Source organism: Rutilus rutilus (genome assembly GCF_951802725.1).
Source record: "Rutilus rutilus genome assembly, chromosome: 4".
NCBI classification, from domain to species: Eukaryota; Metazoa; Chordata; class Actinopteri; order Cypriniformes; family Leuciscidae; genus Rutilus; species Rutilus rutilus.
This window is the reverse complement of record NC_140212.1, coordinates 13154258-13181533: the sequence shown is the minus strand read 5'-3', so window position 1 is coordinate 13181533 and position 27276 is coordinate 13154258. Positions and strand designations below refer to the sequence as shown.

Sequence of the window (27276 nt, the reverse complement as noted above, 5' to 3'; positions counted from 1 at the left end):
TATGAGAAATGAATAATTATGAGACAAAGCCATATTGCGAAATATAAAATCACAATTGTAAGATAAAGTTACGAGTCATAAAATTATGAGTCATGGTTGCAATTGTGAGAGAAACAAAGAATAGAATTGTGAGGTAGAAAGTTGCACTGATGTGTGTACTGGTCGAAATTGTGAGATGTAAGGACACATTGTAAAAAATACAGTTGCAATTACAAGAAATAGTTGCAATGAAAAATAAAATTACAGTTGTGAGGTATAATTTCATAATTATGAAAAAAGTCACAATTATGACGAATAGTGACAATTGTGAGAGATAAAGTTGCAATTATGGGAAGTGTGTGGGCATATCATATGAATGAAAAGAAATGGGCTTCCATAACTTTGCTTATAAAACAGCTTATGGAGAAAAGCAAAGTTACTACGACACTGCCGTCAAATAAAATTTGCTTGTCAATTCTTTTAGTTGCAGAGTACAAGCCAAATAAAAGTACTTCTCTCCATCTCCCTTTATCCTTGTTTGTCCTTTTCTTTTAAAAGAGTGGTACTTATTCCCCAGGGCCATAGTAACACTAGCTCCAAGGCTGAGAAGCGTCTATGAAAGCACTTAGGCAATGCCGTAAGCCAGATGAAATCTTATTACAAGAGCATATTCATTTTTCCTCACCATGCATTGTGGGAGAGAGAGTTCATTTAATAAATGCTTTTTCTTCCTGAAGGAACACAGACCGTCATCAAGGCCTATTTTCTCTGGCAGTGTCAACACCATATACACTGTCATTAACATCTACTGTGGCACACACGCTCACGCACACAACGTTGTCTGTCTGTGTTCTTGGCTAACGTGATTTTTGATGTGCGCTGGGCTGGCTGCACTTTTCTTTAATGGGCCGCTCGAGTCTTTACATCAAACAGGCTAGCTAAACACATTGTGTGCGGCGCTGCTACAGTAAATGGCTCTGTGATAGTGTAGGTGGGACGTGTCTTTGATGGAGGGATGGATGTGGACAGAGCTATGGCGTTGATGGCTGTCATTATGCGAGTAGTGTGTGTGTCAGGTGTGTGTGTGTGCGTGAAATGCTCCCGTATATGTCACTCACAATTAAACAACAGCCACGTCTCTGTCTCTGCCATGTCTTTCCTGAATGCCTCAGTCACTTTTCCTTTCTCATTTTTCCAGGATGTCTTCCAAGCGACCAGCCTCTCCATATGGGGGAACAGATGGAGAGGTAGTCATGGCGACAAGCAGACAGCGATTGGAGGATGAAGAGGTTGACGGACATGCTGTCATTCACTTGCCCCTGAGTTCGTACTGCAGCAAAGTGTCCCCGCGATCTCCTCGACTACTCGACAGCCCCCCAACACTACACGCGAACATGGTGAGTCGCCCCCCAGGAGACGTCTATACGCTCAAACCCCTCTCATACGATTGGATGAAGCCCTTATTAGCCCCTCCCAGTTGATTAATATGCATTTGATTGACTCCTCCCGTACAACTTGTCTCCCCATTGTCTCTCTCTCTTGCTCACACTTTTGGTGTGGAAATGCCCGTCACGCTCCAATGATGTCATAGGCAGCAAGACAAGTCGTCTTTTTGAATGTGGCCAAAATGAATCAAATGCTTGACAGTTCATCTGTTATTGCGGAGTGTGAGTTCATGATGGGTCAGTGTAGTCATGGAGGTTATAGACATTCATGTGCTGTTTGTTTAAAGCCATGAGATGAAAAATAAGCAAGATGGACCCTGTAACCCAGATTGCACGTCCTCACGTTAGCACGCACATGAGCTGTAGTATCTCTTCTGTGACCTTTTCCCCCGACTCCACTATCTCTCTCTCTCTCTTGATAAACTTGTGTCGCCACAGGCTTTGAGAATCAATTTGGCTGTAAAACAATGAATCAGTACTTAAGGAACTTAACAGTAAGCTAATTCTGCAATTAACTCTGATTACAGGGCACGCTGGACTCTGGTTTATTGTGAGAAACAGTTCCAAAACTGCAAAGTCCTCTAGCTTTCTCACTCAAGCGTTTCCTTCGTTCTCACTTTACACACTCGACTGCCAGCGCAGTGTGTGTTTGTTTATGACTGTCAGTTGTCTCACTTAAAGTCACTTGCAGTAAAACTACTACTTGGAGAAAAATGTGCAAAAATCTACAAAACACTACACCTGTGACCCTAATCCATACATATGGCATACAATTGATTGTTATTCTTATTAATCGTAATGTGAATAATTATGTATCGGTTACAGTGCAGTAGTTGTAATTGTTGTTTTATCTGAAAGACTAGACTGCTGTATCTGTCTCTTGCGCTGACATGACAGACGTGGCATGAAAAAGCAGGCGCACTGTATTTGATGTGGATTAATAAAGCGTATCCGTCTCAAGCACGGGTGGATTTTGGGGAAAGCAGGCTGGCATGTGTGAGACATTAAGTTTCCCTGAGCCGATCCACGCTGACTGGCAGAAGTGTTGAGTGAGAGAGAGATTTACACGAGTGGGGACTCGGAGGGGCTTTGTCACGGCAATTGTATAAAGTGATAGGGAAGTGTAAATCGACTCGGAGAGTCCCTGGGTAGCGCGCAGTGGAAGATTACCGCTTTATCTTGTCATTGTAAATTAACACGGCAGCGGCGCACACGCGCTTCAGACTCCGCTGACCTCTTCATCCTGAGAGAGAGAGAAGGAGGGAGGCGCGTGTTCGTGACGATGGGGTCAGCGGGCTGAACCTGCTACAATAGAAGTTGGTTTGGCGGTGCGCGTCCACGGCAGTCTGTAAACTCCTGCCAGTTTTTTTTTTACAGGCGGAAAGTAGAAGGCTTTGAATCCGAAAGGTGGAAAGAGCTTTACACGCGGGTGATAATAACGAGGTGTTAATTACTCTCCCTTTTGTCCAGTTAATGATTAGAGGCATTAAGAGAGGACGTGTTCATGTGTGTGTTTCACGTTAAGATTTGTACTTGGATGTGTCAAATACAGCCTTTCATTGTCAAAAACAACAAAATACCCATCAGTCTGGACTCTTCTTAAAAAGAGTCTTCTTTTTTATATAGAAAGTAAATCAATTTAATCCTTTGTTTTTCAGAATTCCAATATTAAAAGCTAAGTTAATTTGTTTTTATACTTGTAACTTTTATATATTTTTATATTTGTTATTTAATCATTTATGTAGACGTATGTGTGTGTGTGTGTGTGTGTATGTATATATACATATACATATAACAAAAACTACAAATCTGAGAATACATTAATTTTGAAGTTTCATACAAATCTATTAATTTAAGCCTTTTTATATGACATAATCTCATGTAAATTCCCTATTACAGAAGGACAGGGACGAGACAATGTATGGTTTTTTTTAACTGTGTGAAGCACTTGTAAGTCTTCATCCGTGTGCGCGAGTGTGTTCACGGCAGGATCAGGGCTGACAATAGCTCGGTTGAGCCAGGTTTAGAGGTGAGCGGATTGCACACACACGGTAGAGATCAGCAACACGGGCTTAAGACAACAGACGAGGTGTCAACACTGCAGGAGAGGAGAGATGTCCAACTCGAGCGTGTGTGTTTCAGCAGCGGGACTCTTGACAGTTTAACTGATAGCAAGCATAGAGGTTAGTATCCTAGCGCGTGGTGAACGCAAGCCAGAGAATCACACGGCCATGTATCGAGTTAGACTCGTTAGCTAGACGCTACCTGTGTCTGTAAAATAACTGGATTTAATTTAGCATATGGAAGCGTGCTTTATTTAGGGAGAGAGAACATATGAGAGAAATGCTCTGAGGGAAACAGGTTGGAATCCTGCGGAGTACAGGAAGGACAAACATTTTTTTTTTTTTAAGATGGGAGAAAAGAGGTGGCATTTAGAGGAATGCTGGCATCTGTGTTGAAGGGAGAAGACGAGAGGAAAAAACTAGAGGGGGAAAGAAGGCATTTTGCTTTTTTGGCAGGAGTTGAAGTGTGTTTAAATGTGCTTCTTTCACACATGAGCTTAAGAGGACAAAAGTTGTTTAATTCTGTCGCCATGCTGCCGTGGTTCAAGGATGAAGAGAGGGTCGTGGAGAGAGGCGCAGTTTCAGCCTTTCCACGAAGAATTGACATCTGCACAACTAAAAGCAGAACCGCCCACACCGCACAGAACAGCACATCAGAAATGCATATAAATACATATACTCACAAGCACAGAGCTTTGCACACTTATTCAAATGCGGCGTAAAATCAGACGCACACACGTAAGCAATGAGACGAAGGACAAAACAGGGGGTATTAACCTGAATATCAACCCTACAGTAGACCTGTTACTCAGTGTGCCTTATATTTAAAGATAGGGGAAAGAAAGCAACACATAAGCCATTAGCTCATCTGCTTCTTTAAGAATGATGCTTCATCTGTCCGAGACTTAGTGTCACGGCCGAAGACTTTAAAAAGCGAAGGAATACAGTTTCCTCCGACGCCATATCACCTTCTATTCGAATTGTTTTCTAGACATCTCTGGAGAAAGACGCAAGCTGCGGTTTGAAGTATGCAGTGGATTAGATAGATTGGAAGTGACAGGTGTGACCGTGTTTTAAGATGCATGCCACACTAAAGCAGGCAGAGAGAAACGCCTGCCATTCTGCCACTCGCTCCCACTCTCTCCCTGGCTTTCTCGTCCTCCCCTCTTCTTTCTATCTTTCTTCTCTGTTAGTTCTTTAACAGCGAGTTGGCAGTTTTGTTTGCGAATGACGGGGTGATCTCGCACCGCTTAGGTCATTCATGACTACAGAAGTCTCCTAATCGCAGTTCAACTACCCTGACTGGAGCTGATGGGGAAGAGAGGGATGAAACGAAGGGGTGTGTCGGGAAAAACATGCGGGTTTTTTTGCAGACAGATTACAGAAATGGGAGGAAATCAGTATGCAAGCTGTCATATTTTCCGTGTATCATAAAAGCCTGTTAAGATCTTTTAAGCCTGCCAGTCATCAGTCTGTTTGTGAATGAGTATCATTGTGAAATATCTCTCGGTATGCCTTCGTAGCGAGTGAAAGTGTTTCAGTTTAATTAGTTCTACAGTAATTATTATTATCATCATGATGATGATGATGATGATGATGGATTGTGACGAGTCAATCTGTGTGATTATATTCAGTATATCTGGATATATGGAGTGTTGACAACTGTATGTATCTGAATATGTTGTTTATTTTTCTGTTATGTGCAAAAGAAAGTGGCTGATGTTTTAAAAATAAAGCATATACATAGCTGATATTAATTAAGTGACAACATTTATTAATTTAATAATTTTATGAACATAATTAATAAATAAATTGAAGAAAAACATTGTTAAAAACAGCATATTAATAAATTACTAGTACTGTGACTGAAATTGAATAAATAAATACTAATACTATTAAACTTATATCCATTGCTACTTTTTCCATGTTGTATAGATATTTTGTTGATTAGATATAAATAAATACCATATAATCGGCTGATGTTCCATAAATTTCAAAACATTTAATAATGTTAAAACATTGTCATTTTATAATTTTTCAACATAAAAATGTATCATTATAATTAAATAGTAGACAAAACTTTGAAACTTTAAAAGTGCACATTAATAATTGCTATTACTGGTAAAAAATGTTGCACAGAATGAATTGTTTTGTTGACAGGGCCAAATCAGATAATTTAAGTCTCTATGTAAAATTGTATTTGCCACTGTTCTGTGTCTTCTGAAAGTCTTGTGTAATTCGTGTTGCATTAAGCTCTAGTAAATGAACCATCTGCTGCTCTCTGTTCACTCTCTGAGTTAATGATTAAAAACAGATGTCATTTTTAAAATCCAAGCAGGTGATAGAACCTGATCAATCCTGTGAACTTGAGTTTGGACTGATGATATTTCACTTTGCATGACTGATGCAGGTGGCACGGAGGAGCTGATGTTGATTGTTGAGGTGTAAATCTGGTCACTGGTTCCAAACACGTCAGTGGGATTATGCTATTGCCTGATTGGCTGAGGCTGCTGTCAGTCACACTGGTGGTAAGGTAGATAATAGATGAGGATTAACCAAAGATTAACCTTGATTAATGGACTTGGACTGTTGACCTTGTCTCCTAATACCTGACTTGTTTTGTAATTAAACTTTATAAACGGGATCCGGAGCTGGGTGAAAATAACGTTGTGTGTGTGTGTATGTGATAAGTCATCATCATAAATCTCCACATCTGTCATTTACCCAGTTTTCCCAATTTACCTAATTTGTGTGCATATAAATACATAAGCAAAAAAACACCAATGATAAAAATAAATTATATGTAATTATATTGTGTATATATACACTTTATATATGTATATTTACAATATATTATATAATGTTGTATGTGTGTGTATATACACAATTTTTATATAAGCATTAGTGTTGTATGCCATTGCATTTATGAAAGTTTCACGGTAAAAATGTCTTGTCATTTGTATTAATATAATATATCCCCAATAAAAGTCATTTTATGGCTCAGATCAGGTAGAAATAGCCCCTTAAGGCAACAACTGCACAGTTTCATTTTAATAGTGTACAAGCTTAATTCTGAGCCACGTTATGTAAGAAACCATAAGATGGGAACTGTTATATATTTGGACAGAAGATCAATGCATGAAACACTGAAGAAGGTGATTGATATTGCAGCTGCCATGTTGGTCAAGAACAGAAGAAAAAAAATGTGGTTGAAAAACTTGGATGTTCTTGTGTGTTTGGAGCTGATTCAAAGTAGAAAAACTTCCCTTCTCAGAAGAAGAAGTTCCTGTGATGGTGAAATGACTGAAACTTTTTGCGCTAATGATTTTGTCTAAAGCGACTTCAGACCGACAGAGGCAGAGAGAGAGAGACTTTCTACAGTCCAGATGGGCAGATGAGGATGAAAGTAAACCTAAACATGCCTCAACACTCAGGAAGAGGACGAAATAATTAGTGAAGGCCTGCTTATTGCTTTGTTTAACACCCTGTCTCTTTCTCCGTCTCCTTGTCAGGATCAGGATGGCTGTAAAGGCCTGGCCCTGAGCCCCTACCCCCAGCACAACTCGTCTACCTCACCCAGTAAGCAGCAGCATCAGCAGCAGGAGGAGGGGTCCATGCGGCCGGGCAGCGAACCCAGCTCCGCTTCAGCTCTGGGCACCCCAGAGAGACGCAAGGGCAGCCTGGCCGACGTGGTCGACACGCTCAAACAGCGCAAGATGGAGGAACTCATCAAGAATGAGCCAGAAGGTGAGTGATGGAGAATTCAATACACGCTTTGACACATGGTTGTGACGTTCGCATAGAAAAAGCTGTCCTGAAGCCTTGTTTCACCTAAATTCTCACCTGGTTTACAAAATCTTGAGAGCTGAACAACAAAATAACCTCTCCACTAATGAACATGTCGTATTGTGGTGGTTGTTTGCATATTTTGAGAACATATATTAACACCAACTCATTTAATTTAGCATCTTTATCACAAGCTACTTTTGATGCCATGGAAAGAAATTAAAGATTTAATATTTCTTTTATAAAGATTTATAGATACTTTTGATACCATGGAAATAAAAAAAAATTTAAAAAAAGTTTTACTTTATTTATAAAATTAATTGCAATTAATTTATAAATACTTTTGAATAAAGTAGTAATTTGTAATTTAAAGAATGAATTGATTAGTAATTAATTAATACATTGTTAAATAAAATTCATAGCAATCAATTTACATTTATGCATTTGGCAGACGATTTTATCCAAAGCGACTTACATTGCATTTCAAGGTACACATTTACATTCTTATCAGTTCTTGCTTTCCCTGGGAATCGAACCCATGACCTTGGCATTGCAAGCACCAACGCTCTACTGTTTGAGCCACAGGAAAGTTTAGCTTTAGTTTAACACCCTGTTGAATTACATATTTAAATTAATTTAAAGATGTTTAGCATCGTCACATCAGACTTTTTTCCAGTGTAGTGAGTTTCTTTGATTATTGGGAGCTATCTAGCTTTGAGTTGTTGTTGTTGTTGTTGTTGTTGTTTTTTTAAACTTCCTGGTTGGAGACCAGCAGGTTTTAGGAGCCATTGCGCAGCCAGTTTTTTTTCCCCTTCAGAACCAGTTTTTCTGTGTGGAAACAGCACATGGAATAGATCCAGATTGGGCACCGGTTTCCGAAATCAGCACTGGCACCCTGTCGGTGGAAAAAGTTCACTGTATTAGACAGTCAGAGGACATTGGCACACGTGTACGTCTTATTGTGATGAAATTACAATGTGAAACCGACTGAAAGTGTGAAGGATTTCATGGCGAGCATCTCTCACTCTGTCTTTCTTTCTCTCCTTCGCTCACTCGCACGCACACATTCTTTCTTGCATCTATCTACCCATCATTCCTGACTAACAAATTCTGCTTAATGAGAGCTGTTGATAAAGTCAGGCCTTTGTTTAAGCAGGCAGGGATCAGCTGTTCGGAGCCATTGTGTGCCACACTTTGCATATTCATTTCAGACTGATTACTGAGATAACGGCTCTCAGCTCCTTCCACAGGATCTCTCTCTCTCTGTCTCTTACATCACACCACACTCGCTCTGTAATTAGAGGCCAGTTCCTCATGAATAATCAGAACCTGCTCCCTATGTGAATTAGCCAATGTGTGTGTTAATAAACATGTGAAAATACTGACACTGGACGGATGGATGGATATATGGATGGATGAATGGATGTAGGTAGGTAGGTAGATGAATGGATGGATGGATGGATGTGTGATTGTACAGTGAGAATTGTTTTCTTCACCCGTGCACACTGAAGGCTACTTAAAGTTGATCCTGCTGTCAACCATGTGAAGAATGCAGGCAAACAAAGCTAGCATTCACTAATTTAGCACTCACATAGTATTTACATACAGCAGGCTTTAGCGCGCTCTCTTTTCTGTATGTACAGGAGTGCGGAGGTGTCTTACAACTGTTGCGTTACTCCATGCTTTGTCTTAAACTGAGGTCATGCTAGATTTTGCTCCACTGACTTCCATTCAGGTCTGCGGTTTTGCAGAAAATTTCTACAATCATATTATATGTTATTTTATTTTCAGCTCTCATTTGGGGGAAAATCTGCAGAATGGATTTAAACATGATACTGGTATATAAAAAGCATCATGATTTGATCATCAAGACTTTGCAAATGACAGGCATTGGAGTTTTGCTGGCACTGATTCTGCTCATTTGTGTGAACATCATCCTGTTCTATAAAAACCAAGCAGGATTTTGCTTCATTTACATTTGATTTTAATAGTTACGTCAGAAAAAAATAGTTACATTTGAGAAAGCCGTAAGGTCATACCAAGAGTCTGGCCGTGAAATTCAACAGCTGCCGTATACAGGAGGCCAGGAAAAATATAGGAAGGATACTTATAGAACTTGAGAAAAAGCAAGCAAGCAAAACAGACAGTCCATTAGCAGGAGACTACAGTAGCGCATTATCTCTCTACTCTGTTCAAATGAAATGTGCAAACAAAAGAATCCCCAGTCCCTCAAGAAGCTCGGACACAGAGAAAAAGAAGCAGAAAAGAAAAGAGAAAAATAAAGAGGGGGAGGTGGGCAGTGCATTTAGCCAGGCCTCTCATAGCCTGATAAAAATCCCTTTTCAACTCGCCTGTCCATTGTTTGCTTGTGTACCTCACAAAGACCATTAGCTGCAAACGGCAGGTTATGATGAAAAATTAATGAATGCTTTAATCATTATGAAAGGGTCGTATTATTACCGTTCTCTCTCTCTCTCTCTCTCTCTCTCTCCCTGCCCTCCCTCTCTTTCCCATACACTGCTTCTAGACGGATCAATCACATGCTTGCATATACATGCACATTCATCGAAAGTCGCTCGGTGTGGTGGAAATGTAGCGCTGGCTTGTGAAGGGAAAGTAGAAAGGAAATGGGTCAGAAAGCAGTAAGAGAATAGTGAGAGGGGGCCACATGCATCTCACTCCCTGTGTGAAATCGGGAGTTTGTTAGTCAGCGTGTTAGCGAGCCGTTTGCTCACCTGTCCCCCCTCGCTGCTCCACTTCCCCTCAGATAAACAGCCCGAGCTGAGTCGTTTGTTACGATGAGATACCAGCCAAGCTTATACTGGGTCAGGTTGTGTGTGTGTGTGTGTGTGTGTGTGTGTGTGTGTGTGTGTGTGTGTGTGTGTGTGTGTGTGTGTGTGTGTGTGTGTGTGTGTGCATGCGAGCATGTGTGTTTGACCAAGAGCAGAGCATTTGGCCTTTATAAACGCGCGTCCGAGTCTGTCCCTAATCGACTGGCCTCAATGATACTGCACATCTTAAAGCAGTTTCCGTATCAACCTGTTACTGCTCACATTCACAGATTTATACATTGTTGCAAGTGGGTAAACAATTGGTCGGCCAAAATGGGTTTATATCTAGAAAGCAGGCTGGCATCATATATTAATATATGATGATGATTATAATTAGAAAAATTAATATATGATCATAATAGATGATGATATATAGCAGAAAAGATGAACTCAATTAGGTGAATTAATGAACATTTATTTTAAACAAAATTTATTTAAAAAAAGAAAATATTCAGCACAGATAAGTAGCTTGAAAATAAAAATAAAATCCTTCCAGGCCTCTTCTTATCTCTCACTATATGTGTAGCAATATATTTCAGAACTGCAGCAAGAACAGTTTCCAGCAGCCTGTGTGTGTGGTGTGTCAGTGTCAGTGTCAGGCGGCAGCGTGCTGGAGTGTGTGTGTGTGTTATTAGCTTTAGTAATGGAAAGAGGGCAGAAGGGCTATCAGGGGTTCAGAGGGAGCACAGTGTCTCTCTCAGGGGTCTGGACAGCAAACACACACTCACAGAGCACTTCCTGTGTCCTCCACACACAACACACTCTTAAAGACTGACTGCAATCAGAAGGCTATGCTGCAAATTAACTTCATCCTCATCTTGAACTACTCCAAATCTTTGAGATGCTTTCTTCTTTGATGGTATGATCACACTCCTCCTCCTCTCCCCCCAGCTCTCTGTGGAGGAGATGTAGTCCTCACTAGTGCTTGGCAGTCTGTGTTATGTGGGGCACAGATGTTCAGGGTCTCCCGAGTGTCCACGCGTGTGTGTGCGAGTGTGTGTTTGTCAGCCTTGGCGCTGGGCTGAGCTTGATTCATGGTCTGGGCCCAGCTTTGGTTGGTTCCCTTAGCACTGAACCTTACACACACACACAGTTCTCAAGCTGAGCATACGTGTCACAGCCCTTTATAGACAATGGTCTCATTCACCTTCCTGTGCCTCTCTTTGAGTCTCCCCACCCTGTGGGCTTTTACACACCAAATAGATCACTCCTCTCATCAGTAACTCTCATCCAGAGTCCATAAAGTTATTTTTGCCATACCTGTTAACTACGGGTAAATTAAGAAAATGTTCCAGTCGTAAATAGTATTTAATGGCTGTGAAACTATGTGAAATTATTTTGTAATTTAATAATATATAAATATATTATATATATTTACAATATTAGGTAATTATTTTTACATTTATTTGTATTTATAATTTAGTGTTCTGTAATATCTGTAACAGCGGAAGTGATTGCAGTATTAGAAATGTGAAGATTTATTCTTCATGTTTTGTTTTGTTTTGTTTTTGTTGGCTTAATGCATAAAATATTCCACATACATGAGACAAATGACGAATCATACTCGACTCTCTTGTCTTTTCTCATAAAGTTCTCCATCTCAGATGCCGTACAGCCCTCTTGAAGTAACAGCGTGGTCTTGTTTACGAGTGCTGGCCCCCTCGTACCGGATGGCCATGGAGTGAGCCGAGATTGATGGTTCAATTTAGACTTGACTAATTGAGTCCCTCTCCTTGCTTCTCTCTCTGTGGGATGCTCTGGCTTCAAAGCCCGTCCTGGGGTCAGCTGCTGCCCGGATGCCTCTATTATCTTACGCTGCCTCCACCGGTCTGGGGTCAGACTGGAGGTGGCTTTTAATGCACAGTGGGCCGTAAGTTGTGCGACTGCACTGTTTTATAGCATGACACTGAACTGTAGGGCACGTCAAATGGTGTTTTAAGATCAGAGCGAGGTTGCACCGCACACACTCTCACATTCTCTTTTGTGAGACGTGCACGAGGGGGGTGTTCGGAGGCACTGGGGCATTTTATAAGACAGCACTTAGGCCCTGTCATTGTTAGCCAAGGGCTCACGCATTCATACCCCTCAATGAGAGAGAATAAGAAGGGCGGATACACTCTTCCATGAAGACGAAAGGGGCAGAAGAGCTCTGAAGCAGTTCAGCAGTGCATCTCTGTCTAAATCTCCCCAGGGTCTGCTAATCTGCTATATGACTGCTGCTGTGGAGTGCTTTCTCACACACACACACATGCATACTATAATTGGACCCCAAATACACATATATGCGTGCACACACACATAAACACAGGTATGCACAGTTGTAGGTTCTTTTGCAGCTTTTTTAGGATGCATCAAGTAAGATCGAACAGATCGAACAAGGAAAAAAACACCAAAGGACTTCCATATGCAGCCAAATACAGACAAATTCAGGCACATAGAAGGCGAGGAGGGCATGCTACGAGCAGTGAGAGCGTCTGTGAGCGGAGAGAGAGAGTGGGAGAGAAAAACTTCAATGTGCAATTTCCAGCATTTGGTAGTAATTAGCTAGATGTATAAATTAACATTAGGAGGAAGGTTTTCACTGGAGTCGTTTGTCATTATCTTCCCCTCGTGCTCTGAAAAACGAGGTCTGAGTTAGAGACTGAGGACAGAAACAGAGAGAATAGAGAACTACACAAAACCAAAATATGGATTTGTAGAGGTTATTGAAAGAGAGAGATTGTTGTTTGAAGAAATCTAAAGCTGTTTCCCTTGATTTCTCTCTTTCTTTTGCTCTATTTTACTTACTTTTAGTACCCGATAAGTGTTGATTAATCGTATAATTTTGACAGCCCAACTTTAAACCCACCCATAAAAATGAATAATGACAAATTAAATAATACCTCAGTACTCTTATTGTACTCAGTCAGCAGTTGTCTCAGAAACATATGAGTCAAAGTTGATAATTGAACACTCAAAGAGCAATAAATCTTTTCCTCTGGGTATATCTGTTTAAAAATGATGCAATCCAAACTGATAGACAAACAGACGCCTTCTGAATAAAGTTTCTATCTGTTTACAGAATCTAGCGCAACAAAACACTAGCTATTCTAACTCGCAGCCATTATAGCGCTAAAGATTTTTCTTAGTAACGCCGTCAGTCTTTACTGGGAAAAGCACAAGATGCCTCCTTTTTTTCCCAGAGTAGACGATTGCATGCCTGTTAATTTGTCTCCGGCTGAATCCAAGTCAGTGTACTTTTCTTTGAGGTTGGCAAAACAGCTGAACACATTAGAGTTAACGGGGCCCTATTGTGAACGAGCCATTGTTCCAGCGTATGAAAGGCACATTCAAGTCAGTTGTATTGAATTGTTTGGGTCTGCCTTTCAGTTTGTATTCTTCTGCTGCCTTGCACAAGACAATCAATAGGGATGAGCCTTCTCACTGGATGGGTGATATTAGAGCTGAATGCCGCTTACGGGATGGGAAAAGCTGTCTGAGGGGACACACACACACACACACACACACACACACTTAGAGCCTTTGGCATAACAGCGCTGTGGTCTTTTTTTTTTTAACTTTAAGTGTGGGCATCGGATTAGAGACTTTGAGATGGACGTCTTTGTGCATTACTTATGTGTGTGTGTGTGTGTGTGTGCGCGATTGTGATTGTGTGTCTAAAGTTTTGTTATTGACCTCCTGGTGTGGCATTAAGAAAGGCACAAAAGCCGGAGGTTCATGAATTAGACTGTGGCTCCATAGCAGGGCCATTATAGAGCTGACTGTTCCATAGCCACACCATTGTGGCTCAAGACTTGGACAGTTGCACACAGCCATCATTGACGTGCATGAATTGGAAATTTTCCTGAGCCGTGATGGCTGAATGCAGGGTTTGAACATGAGGAATCCATATATTAGCAGCTCCGTTTGCTTTGCTGGATTTAATGATGTGCCTGTGAATTGCATAATATGAATATTCCTTATGGAGACGTGTAGATGATGACTGATTTCATGAGATGTTTAAGAACTTCTCTGTATGCCAGTGCATACGCAATCAGTATGGAGAGGCAGCGCCCTGAAAAATAATCAGTTCGCACAAATAAAGTGAGTTCTTCACCGTTTGTTTAGTTATAAAGCTCTCAGACGTTGAGCAGTTGCGTGATTCTTATGCTAATTTGCAGAGCACACCCATATCTATTAACATGCTAATTTTATTTTGTGTGTGTTGGCATTTTTGAAGCTAATGCTAAATAATGGAATACAATATCCCATGAATATTCATTGCAACTTTTAAAAACTGAGCGAGCTCTATAAAATATCACTCACCCCTCTCTTTGATCATGCTTTAGTAGATAGAGAGCTTTCTGAATCTCCATCACAGCACTTTTTTTCCCCAATCACACTGGTGACGTTTTTGAAACTGTATGTGTGTGTGTGATTTCTGTAAAGGGAGTCAAGGCAAGAGGAAATATAGCAATAGCAGGCATGTGCATATGGTTGGACCACTAGGCTTTGGCGTACTGTTGCATTATGGGTAATTGCGGGTCAGTGGTTGTTGGTTATTTTGATGTGGCGTTAGAGGCCTTGCACCAACTCGCAAATCCCTTCCCCATATCCATTACGCACCCCTGTAAATCTAAATCCAAGTCCATTCTCTTCTTTTCTAACACACAGACACACTCACTTGAGCCTCAGCAGGGTTAAAAAGGGATATGTTAAGTAAATTACAAAGCAGGTTTAGGTTTATTTGCTTGGGTTGGAGTAGATAAGAACAAACAGTGGATGTGCACAGGCCAAATGTCAGGGGCTGTGTACACACTTGCTCACCCACACAACATGTAGAGTATGTAAAAACACACACACAAAAGTCTTCGGTTAAAGGTAAACACACAGAAGTCAGTTTGTCAGGATATTTTTCTGTTAAAGATTGATTTTAGTCCAGAAACAAGTATTAAAACTTCATTGGCTAACACATTGTGTTGTGCACAGTCCTGTTGAGTACACTTGAGCCTCTTAGCAGTACTCAAGGAGGCGATAGAGTTACCTTCAAATTACTTTCTCATTAAACTGGAAATGTTATGATTGGCCACATCCAGCCAATTTCATTGGTTAATTCAATCACACAGTCACCTGTCAAGAAAAGTTCAGACTTAAGTTCAGAAATATCATGAATGGATCCGATAATGACAAACAGTTAAGTTATATTTATATATCAGGATTTGCTACTAGTGCTATTCTAAAGGGTTAAAAGTTTTAAGTTTGGAGATAGTTGTTTCAGCGTTGTGTAGGCAAATATCACATGACCTATGAAATCTTTATAATCAGTAGAGGGACAGGGTTAACGCTCAACATTTTATGTTGAATTTAATGTGATTGCAAACTAAGATCTTCCCTTGTTGATTGTAAACACAGCACAGTCTATCATTGACTCTCCATCACATACTACACACTCCTTACAGCTGCTCCACTTCCTGGTTTTGAGTGCACGAGACTGAATGCCGGTAGTGGACACCAGCGAGTGAATGAAGCTCCGGTAGGGGGTCTTTGAACACGAGGGGGAAGTTCAGAATTAACCCCAGCAGTCCTGCGGTCAGGCATCGCACTTTGAAATGAACCAATCTGTCTCTGCTGAGCGGTCCTAGGTCAGCACCCTTCGGCCTGCCAGAAAATAGGCCCTTTATTTGAGCCAGATGTTCAGAAACAAGCTAGGCGGATCCCAATCCTCCCTCTTTCCCTTCCAGTGTCTCTGTCTCTGCCTTCCTTTGCTCTTGGACTCCTTCCTATTCCGCCACTGCCCCCCTCCCCCCCTTCTCCTGTCCCATGGTGGCGGTGAGAGACTCCGGGAGACTCCGACTTCTCCGGGAGAGAGAGCTCTAGCCTGGCTGCACGCCCAAGCCTGATCCCCTGCCTGGACGTGGGGACCGCTGGAAGACTGAACAGGTGTTCTCCACTTTTTGATTTCAGTGCATTTGAATTAATCCTGTCAGCTCAGCTGTTAAAACAACTGTCACCCCCAGCTGCTAGTCATTTTAGGCTGGATATGACACACTCCGCCAGTCTACGGCAGTCGCCGATGACATACACACACTCTCACCGTCTGTTCCCTGGCCCATTGTCACGGCCACAAAGCGATTTGCACACACACGTACATACACAGACGCATACGCACAAAGGAAATGCTTCAGCACATCAGCATAGTCCAAAGAATATTTTAATTGAATGTTAAAACATTGTTTATGATATAAAGAAACTGATTTTCACTTTGAAAGCAGTCTTCACAATGAGCTAACACAGGTTATGTAGCCTGATGAGGTTTATATATTTATCTAAATGACAGAGAAATGTATTATTTTAAAGAAAGGCAATTGTAATTACAATAGACAAATGTAAACCTTAAATTTATAAATGTTTATTTATTTACATTTAAATGTATTTATGTAAATGTATTTCTTTTTTTTACATTTACATTTATTTATTAATCGTTTTTACTTTTTAGGTGTACATTTTTGCCAAATTTCTAGGTACAATTTTGTCCCCCCGACTATATCTATCTTAGTAAACCACACAAATGATCGTACATTACCTGTTTCCTTCTCTTTCCACACTATATATTTTTAATTATTGCCATTTAAAAGCTAAACCTCCTCTTCCTCTCCCCTTCACCTCTTCTCGCCCTCCTCAGCTCAGAGGTGCTGTTTCAGAGAGTGTTGTTCCTGTCGTTCAGTTGGATCTTTTTCAACCTCCTTTTCTTTCATCCGGATTCACATACCCCTTAGTCAGATACAGGTTACACATTCTGGCAAATGTTTCTCGCACATTTAAATATCTGTTTACTTCTTTTTATTGCCAAGAGCAGAGAAAAACGCAGTGGGTTAATTACTGGTGGATGATAAATGGTTGGTCGAGGGAGTGTTCAGAAACTTGGGCTGTTTAGTTTTTGCCCTGCCTTCCCTTTTTTATGCAATGCCAGTCAAGAGGGAATACATTCGTTTCTCCAAAAAAAGAAGAAAAAAGTTCAGGTGTGTGAGAAAATGTAGGATTCATTAGCTTCATTTAGGGCCAGCACTCCAATGTAAGTGTGTCAGGTTTCCAGCGTTTTTAAGAGATGAATTCTCTATCAGAGGGCCAGGCCACGTTCTAATCTTCTCGTAAGGCTGTTCTCACCTTTGGAGAGAGAGAGAGAAATGGAACGCAGAACAGAAATAAGCACTCTTGCACTGTAGAATGTATAGTTTGTCATGTGTTTGGTATATTTGCTTACAGGCTTATGACGTTTCGGGGACTTTGGACCCCAGTGTGCACACAGCAGCAGGAGAACAGAGCGAGGTCGTGGATTTAGCCCCCACCCCTCTGTTGTTTTCTACAAAGATAAACCTCTTCATACTACTTTTTGTGCATTGCTTTAGTCTTTCCCAACCTTTTTTGTTTTGTCTTACCACAGGCCTATAGTAATTCTTAAGTAATCCGTCATTGTTGCTTTTGTAACTTATATTATATTCTACTTCCTGGGGGTGCACGTACCACTGGTTGGGAATCACTGCATTACAGTGTGTTTCTGTTTGAACGATACTGGGAACTGGGATAGTGTGCACACTTAATATTTATATCTGATGACTATATTTGAGAACTTCTAAAGTGCCGCGTTCCAGTGCATTTAATATGTTAACATTATTATGAGTGCACTGTACAGACTCGCACAGTAAGGGTTTAAATAAACGAATTAAGATGAAACGGGCCGTTTTTGCCGTCCTGTACCCCTGCTGGTGACTAACCAATGGAAATGCAATATAGCTTATAAGTGGGGAGGTTTTCCCATGACCAACCTTATCAAGCAATCAAAGTTTTAACTTGAAAGCGTTTACCGCATCCCCCACCCTGTCCACCTCCCCTCTTCCTGTCCTACAGATGAAGAGAAAGAAGTTGAGGGATGTGTCGGATGGTGGGTGAAGGGGTCTGTTGGCTTTGCTGGGCATGGGCAGCTTCTTAGAGCTGTTAACAATCACCTAATGGCTCTCACATGGCTACCAGTATCTGGGAGCAGTGAAGCCCACACAATGCCGGCCATTCTTACAGCAAGCATTTTAACTGCCCCAGGCACACAGAGACAACAGCAACAATTAAATCCAGTGTAAATCCGGAGTGTGTTAGGGAAAAACATTTCTTTAGATTCCCTACTTCCTGCTTGCACAGGTCAGACGGAGCCATTTTGCGTATTGATAAGCGTCTGTCCATGCCTCCGTCAGGAAAAAAAGCTGCGTCCGTGAATGTGAAAGAAATGAAAAACAATGTAAAGACAAGAGGAAGCAAATTGTAAAATGGGTAATAACTGTTTTCATTTTTCATTTGTTATGACAAGTTTAAAATGGAGACTTCTGAGTGGTTTTTGTTTGTTTTTTTTCCTCCAAAATGCAAAGCAGCATTATCATGTCAGCATATTCTGCCTGTGTGTGTGACAGGCCCGTGACAGCTGCTTTCTGAAAGCCACAGTACACTTCAACGTGACATACAGCAATTGTGATTTTAACAGACACCGCGGCCTCTGCCGTGCGCTTTGACAAATTTTATATATATTTATCTAGTTACTTTTTTATTTATTTTCGATTACATTCCAGTCCATGGTTTGTGTGATGCGGACTTTGTGATAGTAAGTGTTTGCAACCATATGCGTGTGTGTGGGTTGCCTCAGTCCAAAGGTTTTTTTTTTTTTTGCTGTCCCACAGTTAATGCATCAGAGACTCGGACGAACACGTTGTATTCTTTTGTTGTCATTTTAAAGTGATGTAATGAAAGCGGGTGGCGGCAGGGCCCCGGGGCTATGACAGCTCTCTGCTGACTGGGCTGCGCACGAGACACGCTGAAGAGGGGTTATTGCCACGAGACAGATTGAAAGTGTCATTTTCCATTATAGAGCACACGGAGGAAGCACAAATATGCCCTGGCCTACTTTAACAGGATGCCTTTGACAAGAGAAATGTGTGTGCTCAGAGAAGAGGGGAGCCCTGAGCCCAGCTTAACCCTTTCTTCTGACTTACCGCGGCACGAGAAATTACGCTCTTGTCGGAATCTGGTTGTAGCGCAGATGAGAATAGTTCACTCGAAAATGAAAATTTTGTGTTATTGTGTCATGTTATTTCGAACCCATATGACTTTCTTTATTCAATGGAACACATAAGGTGATATTTAGCAGAATGTTTAGCACAATCTGCTTTTTCCCAATAATACAGGGGGAGAAAAAAGGTAATTTTACCTATTTAAATGATCATAAACATCAATTATACAAAGTACATTCCCATATATGCGAAACATAATCCTCACTGCATATTATATTTAAGACCTAATTGTCTGCAAACATTCTATGTAATTCTTTGCTTTTAGCGTTTAAGAATTTTGATGTGTTAATCTGTTCATGCTTATTCACTTAAAAGCAAAACTCAACAGTAAGCCACATTATAAAAAGGCGTGTGTTATGACTGCATGTGTGCACATTAATTAATTTCTGTATGTATGTACAATTGCATATATTTGTGCGTGCTTGTGTGTGTGCGTATCAGTAGCGTGGCTGATACTCAGATGTATGCCAGCCAGATTTGAAGTCTTGGACGTCCTCAGAGAATGTCTTAATTTTCTCAGACTTTCTCACACGTCGTGATGGTTTTGCTCACATTCTTCTTCACAATGTCATGCCCTCCACGCAGTTATTTCAATCTGGCAGTGTAAATTTGGCACCGCGCAAGAGGTGCCAGAATAAATTTGGCGGGAGTTTTGGTTCAAATCAAATTGGACATAAGCACCCACAACACCATCTGTCAGAGAAGGATTGCAGATATGTGAAGGGCACAATTCCGTCAGAGATAAACGACTTTTTCAATTTGTAAATCTCACCCTGCAACTTAAGTTGGGAATTATTTTCCATTCATTTATGGAAAATTGATTTATCATCATCTAACTAAGGACTAGAGCTGAAGAGCACACTTTGTAGTGCTTGTGGGAATTCTATATCACACTACGCAAATGTAGTTTACACATATTCCACATTTCTAGAACATTCTATAAAGTTCAGTAAAATACTGCATTAATTTCTGTAAATTGTTCGTTAAACTTAAGTTTATGTTCAAATGGTTTTGCAAACAATTTGCACCGTTCTGCTCGTGTTTCATTAATAAGTTCTGATGTTTTGATTATGACAAATTCTAATGAGGAACTATACAGAGTTCCGTTTACCCATGATGTCATTGTTCTAGAACAAAATACTACCGTCCCAAAAAAATAACTGTACAGATGGAGAACAAACAGGGGGGTGTGCTCTTGTTTTCAGGCAAGGTGTTTTCTTTTTATATTTTGTATTATAAAATTGTGCCTGTTACCCTGGTGACCGCTCTTGAAGGTAAAGGGTGTGTAACCTTTAACTTCAGCTCTGCTCTTTCTGTTGACTTCTGTTAACGCTTTACACGTTACGACTTCACACAAACTCTAAACTCTCACCTTATCTCACTCCATCGCGCTCTGTCCCTCCATGTTTCCCTTTTTTCCTTTCTGCTCGTCACCTCTCTAAGACAGGAACGTTTTTTGAGCAAAAACAAGAAAGAAGACATTCTCTGTGTGTGAGTGAATGTTTGTACAGAGTGTTGCTAAGCATTGCCTTTTCCTCCATCAGCACACATAATTGGGACTTTTAGCTTGAATGGCGGCTTTTGATGAGAGATTTGGTCCGATGTTTTTTTTTTTCTTTTCTCTTTTTTCTTGCTCTGTGCGTTTCTACACTCACAGTCTCACAGTGTCTGCCGCGCCGGGAGAAAACACGAGCGACTGCTGATGTTTGAACGTCCTTTAGAAAGAATTTTCAACATGGTCTCTGGGCAAATAACAGCCATACATAAATTGATCATCAAGGGTGATTATAATCATCTTTTCATTTGACGGGAATTCAGGAGCAGAGTTTGCACAGCGTGTTTGTTTCTGAATCAAACTTCTGCCGTTTGCTCTTTAAAATCTCATGAACTTTTTTTAAACATGATACCCTAAATCTGGAATCTGGACTGCATTCATTGATTTATAGTGTTTTAGTCACAAAGGCTGTAATTAATTACTAGTTTTGTGATTGAAACCCATCTTTGTGTGTTTGTGTTTACTCCTTACAAAGATCTAAGCGCAGCTGGACTCCTGTGTGTGCGCGTCTCGTGATGGACATTTATACGGCACTGAACTCAAAGTGTGTGACCGTCCTTTCTGTCCAACCTTAGATAAACTAGCTGGGTGCTTGTATAATTGGTTATTCAATCCTGACCTCTGTGGCGACTGGGAGCTGCTGCAGCGTGTTGCTTTCTGCCAAGAGCAGTCAATGTGGAGCCTGTTCTGGTGCTGTGTGCTGGGCCGGGCCCGAGCCAGGGCCTTTCCTGTGAGCCCTCCCCACCCGCGTGAAGCTGGCGCTGGGACACTGGCCCTTTTGTTGTCCACTGTGGGCCTGGCTCTCCTTGTCTCATTCCCCCTCCGTCTCCCCGCTTCTCTCCACTCCTCCAAAACCAACCCCCGCCCCCTCTTTCTTTTCCGAACAAAACATCTCATTGGCTTTGCAAATATGAGATAATTGGAAAAATGGAGTTGGCCGGGCTGAGTCAGAACGTTTGGGCAAAAAATAGCACCGCAACGGCAAGGCATAGAGAAACACAGAGTGGGTGATGAAATTATTTGTGAAGTATAGAGCCCAGACCGCCTTAAGTTGGACCATGGTGTGTGAAGAATGAAAGTGCACTCGCTGGTGGCACATCTTGAGTGGTTCTTCCACGCTTTTGGGCCAGGTGGCTGGACATCTTGGCTTTGGCTCTGCCAGCTGCTGGAGTCCTCTGGAGCCAGTGAACTTTAATAATGCCCCATAATTCACCTATTATTGCCAGATTAACTTCTCCTCTCCCATTTTGGCATGGTTTGTGTGGTGGTTGGTGAGTTTGTGATCTCATATTCAGTTTACAGATGAGTGTGCGCAACTGACGCACTTGTTTGTCAGATCTGTCTGCCGAACATCCTGTTCAGGACACAAATAGAGGTGAATGAGTATAGGGACAGTTCAGGGGTTGATGTTCCTCAAAATCTGATCAAGAGACCCCATGGGGATATATATATATACATTCACACACACACATACATACACACACACACATACACATATATATATATCATATATATATATGTGTGTATGTATGTGTGTGTGTGAATTGCTCCTTCCTTATTAATATTACACACATTTATTTTAATACTATTATTCATATTTTATTTTTGTCCCTCACCACTACCTTTAATTTGCTCACTATTTTTGGTGCTAAAGCTGCTTAGAAACAATATTTCAAATAGGACCATTAGAGAGAAATAATACTTTCTCGCTTTTATATCTTTTAACAAACATTCTCTCTCAGTCAGGTTATGTCTAATTGACACATCTTGGCACAGGCACTCCTTCTCTCAAACACACCCTTGCTCTGTGTTTTTCCACTGTTCTCTTTCTGCTGTACCCCTCAGGCAGTGCTGGTCCCACCAAAAATGTGCTCCCCACCTTGTAAGGGCGCATAGGGTTCCACCCAGCTGCCACAAACAAGACCTCTTTACACTAATGCGTACAAGCTGTGCTGCTGTATTGAAAATAATGGGACCAGTCTCAAGGTTTCTGCCCTCTCTCACTTCTGTTTCTCTCTCTTATGCACATATTTTGAATGCCGATAACATATTCACATAGCAAATATAGGTATTCACATACTTTAAATCTGCAGTTAGTATGTTTATCTTTTATCTTTATAGAACATTTTATAGTTCAAAGTTTTCTCATTCAGACTTGGAGTTTTCACATGGGTTTTATTTAAGCATTACATTTTTCTCATACGTTTCTTTTAAATTTCCTTGAGAGATATAAATGAGATAAAAAAATGAGACCAATTTGAGCATGCAGTAAGTATATAGAGCTATTACATTAATATGGTTAGCTTTGGTCTTTATAAATATTAGATGAGAAATGTTTGAGTTCATATTAAAATATCTTGAAAATATCATATTAAAATGACTTTTCATTTCAGAATTCTGAGCATATAGTGTGAGACTTTTGAAGCTGTAGGGGAGACATTTGAAAATAGTTTGCCTTTTTTTACATTTGAGATGCAGGACACTCCATCAAAATTCTCAATTAATTTAAAACCTCAATCCATTTAATCTCAATATATCGAAACAACTGAGATATATAGAAGAGATCTCATTTGTGATTTTTAGTTCACTACATTTAAATAAGAGTCTGTATTATTAGTACACTCATGTGCTCGTGTAAAGTGGCAGGTTAAAGTCCTTATTTTAGCATTTAAATGCATATGCTGTTTTTCATATTGAAAAAACTAAAAGCAACATCACAGGCTGAACTGAAAGGTGCTTCTATCAAAGGCCCACAGAAAAGGGGCGCCGCAACAGCCGCAACTTTTCTTCCCAAACCATGAGAGAGGTTGAAGAACGAGATCAAGACAGGGGAGCTGCCACGAAAGACAGATACATCAGCATATCTGCTTCCTTCTCTGTCCATTTTGCTGTAAACGATTGCACAGATCCCCGCTGCGGGCTGTCACATAAAAGAGGGCTTTCTATTTTTATTAATAGTTAAAGTGAAGGAGCTGTCAGCAGGGACAATAGCAGCCATGTTAATAAATAAAAATAATAACTATTATGGTGCCGCGGTGAGAGAGAGGGAGAAAGTACTATACTATACACGGAGAGAGAGAGCAGGCAGGGGGGATAGACGGAGTGGCCATTTGTTGAAACCTTTCGCTTGTCAAAGCTCTTGGGCTTAAAAGCCTCTGTCATTGTTACGCACAGATGCCAGAATAGAAGAGAGAGAGAGAGAGAGAGAGAGAGAGAGAGCCGAGGGCTAATAACACCTGTTGGGGTGACAGTGAGACAGCTGTCAGTAGAAACAGCAGCAGTGAAGGTGATTGGCTGAACTGTGAGGCAGTGCGTCCATAAACCAAAGACGTCTGTTACAGGCCTGAAAGTGTCAAACTTTGAAGTCCAGAGGCGAGACCAGGAACACAAAGGATATTCAGAAATACTCGAGGCAAGAATGCGACTAACTTTAAATTGCAGACATGCCACTGAGGACGTTTGAGCACTAATCAGACATGAAATATTTGGCAAGTCTTCTTCTATTTGGCAAGTCTTTGAGTGTAAGTGTGTGTGCCGCCCACCTGGGGCCTGTACAGTCTATCAGTCGCAAAGACACAGGTTAGTTCTCAGTGTATTAACTCTTGCTGAATTGGTAATGGTGCCACCTGGTGTTTTTACTTTGGTGGAAAAGTATTTAACTGTGTATGTGTGTGTATTTTTGCTTTTGGAGATGTGAATTAAAAGTTTAGTGATTAAGATTTAAATGAGATGTTTTTCAAGACACGATTTATTGTATAAAATAATATGGAAACAAACCCATGACCTTCAAATTGTAAGCGTCATGCTTTGCTATCTGAGCTACAGGATGTAGAATTACAAAAAGAAAGAATGAAAATGAAATGGAAAGGAAAAGGAAATCATAATTTAATTTAAAGTGTGTGTGTGTGTATTTTTCCTTTTGGAGTTTTCATATTCCGAAGGGTTTAGTGATTAAGATTTAAATGAGTCTGAATGAGGAAAAGGGTGTTTTTAGACACAATTTATCATATAAAATTATATGGAATCAAACCATGACCTTGCCGTTGCCAGCATCATGCTTTACTCTTTGAGCAACAGGATGTAGAATGACAAAAAGGATAAAAATGAAACGTTAAGGAAATCACAACTGAATCTAAAGTTTGTGTGTGTGTGTAGTTTCTTAGCCAGCTAAAATACTGACTGCTGTCATTTACCACAAACACACACCTTGTGTTTCTCTTTCTGTCTTTGTGTCGCTCTCTTCCTCTTGTTTTGTTTCATATCGCGGTTAATTGTTGTGATGGTGATGCTGGTACTGGTGTACGCATGTATTTGTGTTAGAGAGGAATACAGGGGGGGTGTTGAGAGTTGTTGTAATTTTCCTCCCTCTCTCTCTTGTTTGAGACGTCCGTCCTTGGCAGGTTAGTAATTAGCGTGTGGGGTGGAGGGGTTAGCGGGTCCGCGGGGTGTATTAGGAAAACAAAGCGCACAGCCTCGATAATGTGTCCATTGTACCCGGTGCATTAAGAGCCTCTTTGTGTTAGCTGGAGCATAGGGCTAATGATTGGCTAACAGCAGGTGAGGAAGCCGCTCAACTCTCTCTCTCGTTCTCTCTCTCTGTCTTTCTCTCTCCTTCTCTCTCTCCATCCTCTCTTCCTCCTGCCCTACTGTTGGTGCCATTAGAGAGACGGGCCTTTATTACAGCAAATGGACTTTAAATGAGCTATATTGTGATGTTGCCTGCCTGTGGTAATTCTCTCTCTTTCTGTCTCTCCCTCCCCTCCAGAGGCCCCCAGTATTGAGAGGCTGTTGTCTAAGGACTGGAAGGACAAGCTATTGGCCATGGGTTCTGGCAACTTTGGGGAGATCAAAGGTAAAACGAAAGACTTTGTGTCTTCATTTGACCTCTGAGAGTTTGCATGTTCGTTTTCGGCCATTGATATATCTGTTGTATCTCTTTTTAGAGCAACAAAACCATTCGCTATTCCAATCGGCGATTGGGTCAGAAGAGCTGGTTTTGCAGTTCTAGTTTTGAATTGAACCTATAATCATACTTATAATTGTACGTATCAAATGTCACCTTAGACATCTTCAAGCGTTACGAGAGCACAGGTATGCTAATCCACCTAGCGCAAGCCTCTTCGCCTGCCCCTGTTAATGATCTGCCGGGATGACTTGCTAAGCAACAGCCTTGCTCATGTTAGCACGGTTAATGATACATCCTGTTAGGTCGCTCAGCCGTAGCGAGAACACACTCCTCTGTCACTTTAACAAGCCTTCCTCGCGCTAGTGGCGTGTTCGCAAGGCTAACTCTGGAGTAAATGTACTTCATTAAGCTCAGAAATATTTAATCAACGAAGCTTGTTCACGCTCCTGGTGCAGAAAAGGGAGTGCCATTGATCAAGCCGTCGGTGCGGTAACCCCACTGTGATGACATTTTAGCAAGAGAGCATCCCCGCCATGACCACCGATGACTAGCGGTTGGAGAGGTCCCTCGCAACTGTCATCTCTCTGTGTGTGCGTAACCTTCAAGATCAGAAATGGGCACACAAATGTAAAAATCATTTTAAATGGGGTGCTGTAAGCAAGGTTTTCTTTGAAATATCACGTTTTATCCAATCAGGTACACTCTCAATCTGTGAATAAATGTGTATGTTCACATTCGGGTTTGCTTGCATGTCTTTGGGAATTGGGTTTTGTCAAGTTTGCAAAACAGTGAAAGTTAGTAAAACAGCTGAAATTGCTTCTAGTTTCTTTTATAAAACAATAAAAAAAGGATTAAGCAGAGAAACGTTCATAAAAATGGTATTGTATAAAGCAAATTGCATTTTATTTTGCCACTAGCAGATATATTCCCTGAAATGAAACCATGGTTGATAGTTGGTTGATGGTAGAATGGTGATATGGAATTATATAAAGTATTATCGCACAGCTATTGACCAGTCTATGCATTTTATAGAACAGATACTGTATAAGAGAATTGTACTTTAAAAAGTCAACTAAATAAATTGCACAGTAAAGAACAGCCTGTGTTAACCACATAGGAGATGATTACAAAGCGAGAGACAGAATGAGAGAGAAAGATAGAAGAAAAGATGGAAAGAAAAGTGGTAATGGACAATAAGAGCCTCGGGCTAAGCTCTTTCTCTCCTTCTCTCCCTCATGTAACACAGTACTGTGCTGCTTTAGGGATTTGTCTTTTAAGCCCAGTCATTAATTAGCAGTGAGAGCTGCTTGACAGGTATTACATTGTTACAAATTGGTTAATTACTGTGGTTTGTGACATGAGGCAAGGCAGTAAAGGCAGCCCTAGGATGTTTAGAGAGAGAGGAAACCACTTATTGATCCAAAGCTGAACTTTCAGTAGCCGAGGTAAAAAGCCTTCGGTTGTGATTGATGAGGCTGGTGTATTTTCTTACGTGTGTGTATAAACACTTTCTGTCAACTCTAGTCTTAGGGCATCCAGAGTATACTGTGTCAGAGGTTCAGTCACATTTTAATGAGTGAATCTTACTTGACAGTCTTACCGAGTTAAGGACGTGCAAAGCT

At 40.9% G+C, this 27276-nt stretch overlaps 1 protein-coding gene across 10 annotated transcripts in view; it reads left to right on the top strand.

Moving 5' to 3' along the window:
- Nucleotides 1-27276, top strand: part of sox5 (SRY-box transcription factor 5) — a 198240-nt gene that overhangs the window by 137092 nt on the left and 33872 nt on the right. For 7 of the 10 annotated variants that reach the window (XM_084408178.1, XM_084408176.1, XM_084408172.1 and 4 more), the window contains 3 exons: nucleotides 1178-1376; nucleotides 7000-7234; nucleotides 25514-25600. In XM_084408178.1, coding sequence (XP_084264304.1) covers nucleotides 1179-1376; nucleotides 7000-7234; nucleotides 25514-25600 — 520 coding nt within the window. In that variant the 5' untranslated portion in view covers nucleotide 1178. The remainder of the gene's footprint in view (nucleotides 1-1177; nucleotides 1377-6999; nucleotides 7235-25513; nucleotides 25601-27276) is intronic. The other 3 variants (XM_084408170.1, XM_084408175.1, XM_084408177.1) reach the window with 1 other exon arrangement.